The sequence below is a fragment of the Aspergillus niger genome (assembly GCF_000002855.4).
Source record: "Aspergillus niger supercontig An01".
Taxonomy (NCBI): domain Eukaryota; kingdom Fungi; phylum Ascomycota; class Eurotiomycetes; order Eurotiales; family Aspergillaceae; genus Aspergillus; species Aspergillus niger.
Genome location: NT_166518.1, coordinates 3127624 through 3134319, shown reverse-complemented (window position 1 = coordinate 3134319; position 6696 = coordinate 3127624). Strand labels below are relative to the sequence as shown.

At 53.4% G+C, this 6696-nt stretch overlaps 2 protein-coding genes across 2 annotated transcripts; both read right to left on the bottom strand.

Moving 5' to 3' along the window:
* Positions 1-818: 818 nt before the first annotated feature.
* An01g13160 (uncharacterized protein) lies at positions 819-2969 on the bottom strand (the record flags this gene model as incomplete). The annotated part of the gene is made up of 4 exons (XM_001389680.3): positions 819-974; positions 1042-2613; positions 2693-2837; positions 2962-2969. The coding sequence occupies 4 exons, from the start codon at positions 2967-2969 to the stop codon at positions 819-821; spliced, it is 1881 nt and encodes a 626-aa protein (XP_001389717.1).
* Positions 2970-3848: 879 nt separating this feature from the next.
* An01g13150 (uncharacterized protein) lies at positions 3849-6408 on the bottom strand (the record flags this gene model as incomplete). The annotated part of the gene is made up of 2 exons (XM_059745089.1): positions 3849-4547; positions 4633-6408. 2 exons carry the CDS (start codon positions 6406-6408, stop codon positions 3849-3851), a joined length of 2475 nt encoding a protein of 824 aa, XP_059599828.1.
* Between the last annotated feature and the right edge of the window lie 288 nt (positions 6409-6696).

Here is a 6696-nt window from a genome sequence, read left to right as displayed (position 1 = left end):
CAACACCCCCCACCTTCCTCCCCTTTATACACAGTCCCTACCTTTCTGTTTTCTCCTGTGGCCCATGCATGTCATCCCAACTCTATAAAAGGTAGAAAAACAGCTTTATACCTGTCTACTTGTCACCCCCCATTCCCCCTTCTATCTATGATGACCGATATGCAAAATGTGTTTTGTTTATTTTGTACATACATACCCCCGCATCCCCATTCGCATTCTACATTTATCATATAGGCATGCAGTAGTAGCTTAGCTCTGTTTACAATGTCATCCTATATAGATATGTTCATGCTAGTTTTCAGTTGCCCGCAAGGAGTAGATTATCAATAGAGACTATCACTAAGTTTATACTGTTCCTCTGGACATTACCACATTATAGTAACATTCCCAGTACTTCAGTAGCGTTCAATCTGTCCGTGATACTATCTTTCTACTAGTATCCGGGTAGACGTTGATCCTGAGGTCATGAATATAATCACTCTTTCCTCCATCTAGTACTTACTTGGTAGTTTCCTGATTAATTGAAACATACGAGAAGTGGACCATAAAACTGAATTAGAATAATTAATTTGAAATTTCATATCACGTCATTCCTAAATCTGTACAAATCGAAGCAAACTCTTTTCTTTCACCACGCTCTTATCCTCTCTTCATATATGTCTTTCCTTGAAAACACAATTTTCGTACTTTTCTCTTCCCAAAAACCCCGAGAAGAAAAAATGTTTGGAGCAAGAAACCAAAACGGACCCGAGATATAATGCAAGTAGAAGACGATGACAGCAAAACCGAAATATGCTAGCTAAGTTGGGATGAACGATTTACTGGCTCTCAGCCTGCTTGGTCAGAGCGTCAATGTCAACCTTGGGCTTGCTGGGACCGTTCAGCATTTCCAGAGCTTGGAGGTCGTCGTCGGTGAGGGTGTTGGAGCGGATGGGGCGGAAGGGAGCGGGGGAGCCGGAGCGGCTGGTCAGGAACTAATCAAGAGAGTACATGTTAGTGGATGTAATTCTTCATAGATGAATAGGTTCCGGGGGAACATACGGAGCTGGCGGCGCTGAGCAGGGCGATCAAACTAGCCTGGACCACATCCTGGTGGATACCAACACCCCAGACTTGTTCCTTGCTGCCTGCCGCAGTGCACTGGATATACGTCGCGGCCTTGACATCACGACCCAGACCGATGGAGTGCTCCTTGTAGTCGACGACGTCGAGATCGATGCCCAGAGTGGCCAGGGCGTGGGCCAGGGAGGAGATGGCACCGGGACCGACACCAGTGATGGCGTGCTGGATGCCGTCGATTTCGATGACACCGGTGAAGCGACGCTTGAGGTTCTTGGTGTTGAGGGCCTTGCCGGGCTCAGGAGGCGCAGGCGACTGCGAACGATCCGTGGTGATGTTGTAGTCGACCAGGTTGAAGCGGGGGTTGGACTTGAGGTGGTAGGCTTCCTGGAAAAGCTCGACGACTTCGGAGGGGCGCAGCTCGCGGCTGACTTCTTCGGTTCTGCGCTGCACGATCTTGCTGAACTCGACCTGCAGGGCGCGCGGGAGATCCAGCTCCAGACTGCGCAGGATAACCCAGGCGGCACCACCCTTGCCACTCTGGGAGTTGACACGGATGACGGCCTCGTAGTTCCGGCCAATGTCCTCGGGGTCCAAGGGGAGGTAGGGAATTTCCCACTTGGCATCGGGGCTGGCGGTCTCGCGCAGCTTGAATCCCTTCTTGATGGCATCCTGGTGACTGCCACTGAAGGCGCAGACGACCAGCTGACCACCATAGGGCCATCTCTCGTTGACGGGGATCTTGTTGCTTTCCTCGACCACCTTGATGACCGCATTGATATCGGAGAAGTCCACCTTGGGGGAGATTCCCTGGGTGTACAAGTTGAGAGCCAAGGTGACCAAGTCCACGTTACCCGTGCGCTCGCCGTTTCCGAACAGGGTTCCTTCTACTCGCTGGGCACCGGCCATCTGAGCGAGTTCGGCGGCGGCAATGGCGCAGCCACGGTCATTGTGGGGGTGGATGGACACGACGTACTTCTCGCGCTCGGAGACATTACGGCAGAAGTACTCGACCTGGTCGGCGAAGACGTTGGGGGTAGACATCTCTACCGTAGCCGGCAGGTTGAAGATGATGGGGTCCTTCTCCGTGGGCTCCCACGCCGCCTTGACGGCTTCACAGACTTGAGCAGCGAACTCGGGCTCGGTGTCGGAGAAGGTCTCGGGGGAGAACTCAAAGTGCCATTCGGTTCCGGCTGTCGACGGGTCATCCTTGGTGATTGAGCGAGCATACTTGGTGCAGCGCACGGCCATCTCCAGACTCTTCTGCTTGTCCATGTTGAACACGATGCGACGGAAGCAGGGGCTGGTAGCCAGGTAGATGTGCAGAATAGCCTTCTTGGCACCCTTCAGGGAATCGACCGTACGACGGATCAGATCTTCTCTGCAGGGGGAGAGGACCTGGAGCCAGACATCATCGGGGCACAGACCGGGAGTCTCAACCAGGCTACGGGTGAAGTCGAAGTCGGTTTGCGAGGCGGAGGGGAAAGAGACTTCGATTTCCTTGTAGCCAATGTCGACGAGCATCTTGAAGAAACGGAGTTTTTGTTGCCCATCCTGTGTGTTTCACGAGAGAAGTGGTCAGCTGGGTCCCGCTATTCTTCTCGCCCCTAACTAGACACTGTAATGAACTTACCATAGGGTCGGGCAGACTCTGGTTGCCATCACGCAGATCGGTGGCCAGCCACCGGGGCGGGTTGTCGATGGTCTTGTTGGGCCATTGGCGGTCGGGAAGGTGGAGGGGCTGAAAGCGCTTGTATTTCTGGGAGGGGTCCTTGAGCCTGGATACAGAGTCAGTGGATGTGAGTCAACTGATGCAACGGTCAAGTATGACTGCGGAAAACATGCTTCTATTGCAGACACGACCAGAATTGAGGAAATTGAGCATTAGTGGGAGACACGTACATGGGCATGATGGAGGAGAAGCGGGAGGATCCGCAGCGGGGAAATGAGAGGAGAGGAAATGCGGGTGGAAGATGAGGGGGGAGGAAAGTGGTTGAAGATAGATCAGTAGTTATTCACCTCACGCAAGGAGAGAGGGAGGACAAATCAGTGATTCTTGAAGAGAGAAAGGGAGAAAGGGAAGAAAAAAAAGGTATGAAGCTTAAAAAGAAACCAGGAACGGGGACAGACAAACGGTGACGCAGAGGAAAATGGTAGGATTTAAAGGCGACGGGCGAGTGGCCGCCATGAGTCAATTGGAATGACGCTCGCCGCCTTTGGCCCTCGAAATTTGCGCCGACAGCGGATGGCGGATCGCCTTCTGATTTGGTACCAGCCAGGCCTGATGAAAAGTCACCTCCAACCATCATGTTACATACTCAAAGTTAGTACTACTAGTATTGCACCCTCCCCCTGGCAACTCGATGGGTCTTTCCGAATCAATCACCGGCCGAGAATTAGCAATTTGGTACGAAATCCCACTCCACCCGTGATCAATTTAGCTGGCTGGTTGGATGAACTGCAAGAGCACTCGGCTTCTCCGCTCTCTCCTCCATCTCGGCTCGCCGACACCGGAGTCCCTCGCCGCCCTTGCAGCACCCCGCTGTCCCCGTCGATAGCCGTCGACAGCCGCTACCCTGATCCCCCCATGGTCTTGATAGAAGGACTAGAATCATACTGAATAGGAAAAAGGAGGGATATACTTTGTAACTAATAAGAAGATCGTGAATGGTCTGAGCAGAAAATGAAAAATATATCTATACAGTATATCCACAATATGCTAATGCGAATAATGATAATTTTTTTTAGAAAATCCTTCTGAGTCCGTCCCGTCACCTCACCCTTGTGACTCATTTCTTGCCCTTCTTCTTGTTGTCCTTCTTAGCTTTGGGCAATTGCCCATTCTTCATGCTCTCCCGTGTTGCCCGGCCCTTCTTCCAACCAGCACCCGCTTCCTGGCGCTGACGGGAATCATCCAGACGCTTCTTGTCCTTGTTGCTGAGCTTCTGCTTCTCCTTCTTGGACATGCCGGCATCGGGCCCGTTGAGCTCCGCCGCGCCCAGCTTCCGCGCCGCCTTCTTGTCGCGCTCCGTCTCGAACCAAGTACGCTTCGGCCGCGACTTGATCTCCGCCTCGTGCTTGATCAGGTTCTCTCCCTTGGTCACTTGCATCTCCGCCTGTGCCAGCTGCTTCTCGAGCTTCTCCTCCGACAACACCTCTTCCACCTCGTCCGCCAACTCCTCCGCCTTGGCCGCCCAGGAATCCGCCACCGCCGGTTCAATCACACGGCTGGCAATCTTGGCTCCTTGCGACTTGCCCGCCTTCACCGCCGCCTTGACCACCTTGCGGTCAGGCTCGGCGGCAATGGTGCAGGCCCGACCGGAGCGGCCCGCACGCGCAGTACGACCAACACGATGCAGGTAGATCTCATGGCTCTGCGGCGCTTCGTAGTTGATGACCGTCTCAACGCCCTTGATATCCAGACCACGCGACGCCAGATCCGTAGCCAGCAGGAACGCCGCCTTGCCCTCACGGAAATTCTCGACACTCTTGATACGCTGTAGTTTGGAAAACCCCACGATTAGTATCATCGATCGTATTGAAGAAAATGAAAGTCGATGTAAAATAACATACCTGTTCTTGGCTCATGCTACCGTGGAGCTCGGCAGCCTTCAAGCCCAGCAGTCCGAAGATGATACGCACCCGGTGCGCCTCCTTCTTCTGTCGGAAGAAGACAATCACCCGACCGGTGTAGATCTCTTTGCAGAGGTAGAGAAGGTAGCCTAGTCGCTTGTCCTCACGTCCGGGGCGCAGACGCACGAATTCCTGCACCAGTGTCACGGCCGTGTTCTTCTTGGCGTCGACCATCAAGCGCACGGGGCGGTTGAGACCGACGCGAATGAGCTTGTCGACAGTGTCCGTCATCGTAGCCGAGAAAAGCATAGTCTGGCGCGACTTGGGGATCGTAGTGAGAATCTCGTTCAACTCGTCGGCGAAACCGTCCTCGAGCATGCGGTCGGCTTCATCCAGAACCAGGATTTCCAGAGTATCAACGGTGAAGCTGGCCGAGTTGCGCATGTGATCAATGAAACGACCGGGGGTGGCGATGATCACATCGGGACGCTTCTTCAAGATGTTCTCCTGCTCGCGAAGACTGAAACCACCGACCAGCTGACAGAAGGTGATGTCCGTGTATGTGGCCAGCTTTGTAGCGACATTGTAGCACTGCACCGCCAATTCACGGGTGGGCATGAGAATGGCAACACGACTCGTCGGGACCTTGCGCGGCCGGAACAGCAGACGTTCGAGAATCGGGACAACGAAGGCGGCAGTCTTTCCGGAACCAGTAACGGCACTACCGACAATATCCTTGCCCAGGAGAGCCACGGGGATCGTCTTGCGCTGAATGGGTGTAGGGTTCGAGAAGTTGACTCCGGCGAGACCACGAAGGATGGGACGAGAGAGGTTGAATTCCTGGAACGACCGCTTCGCATCTGCCATAGCAGACTCGGAAGTCTTTTCCTCCTCGGGCGCGAAGAAAGCCTTGCGCTTCTCCTCTTCCTCGGCGTCGACCTGACTCTCCTCGTCCGAGTCCCGATCAGAGGCAATATCATCCGGGTGCATGACAGGAGTAGCAACCGAGTCGTCATCCGAAGCAGCATCGTCATCATCCTCATCCATCTGCTCGTCTTCATCACTGCCCTCAGCCTCCTCATCAGACCCTTCTTCCTTCTCCTCATCCTCCGCATCGGACTTCTCGCTCTCCTCCTCCCCATCGACACCCATACCGAACCCATCCTCCGCAAGCAGCTCATCATCCCCAAAGTCGACCTCCATACCACCATCCTCCTCATCATCATCCTCCAATTCACTAAACTCCTCCTCTTGCTTCTGCTTCTTCTTCTTCTGCTTGCGAATCAACTCAGCCTCCTTCTTCGCCTGCCTCCTCGAAATAATATCATCGATATCCACAGCCTTCTTATCCCCACCCTTACCCTCCTCATTACCATTAACCTCCCACCCATCGAAATCCCTAACCTCATTCGCAGCACCGCCGACATCGAACTCGAAATCCGAATTAAGCGCGCCATCATCTTCACCCTGATCCTCTTCCTCCTCTTCATCCTCATCCTCTTCCTCCTGAACAGGGGCATTCTTTCCCTTCTTTTTCTTCTGTTGTGCTTGTTGTTGCTGTTGTTCCTGCTTCTTCACCTTCTTGTTCTTCCCCTTCTCCTGCTGCGCCGCCGCAGCATCATCTCTCTTGCGCTTCTTCGTTTTCGATCCCGTGGCTAGCGCACCATCGTCGCCCTCGCCCTCCTCTTCGAGCTGATTTAACGTGTCATTCTCATCGTCCGACAATGTGAGCACGAAGTCGTCGTCGGCGTTCGCGCGCTTTTTCGTTCCGGCCATGGTTGGCGTGTGGGGGGAAAGGGAAGGAACAAGAGATTTCTTCCTTTCTTGTGAATTGGGTTGCGTGAAATAAAATGTAGCAAAACAAGTTAATGGGTTATAAAAAGGAAAGAACACTCTCCTCCCTATGTTCCAATTCAATGGGTATGTTATGTATGTTGGTATCGGGATAAAGATGGAGAAAAAAGTTCAAATTTCGAAGGCGGTGGAGGGCGTTTGCGATGGCAGAATCTTGTGCTTACTGTCGTCGGGGAGGTGGTGATTGGTTGCGTTGTTTATCGATATGGG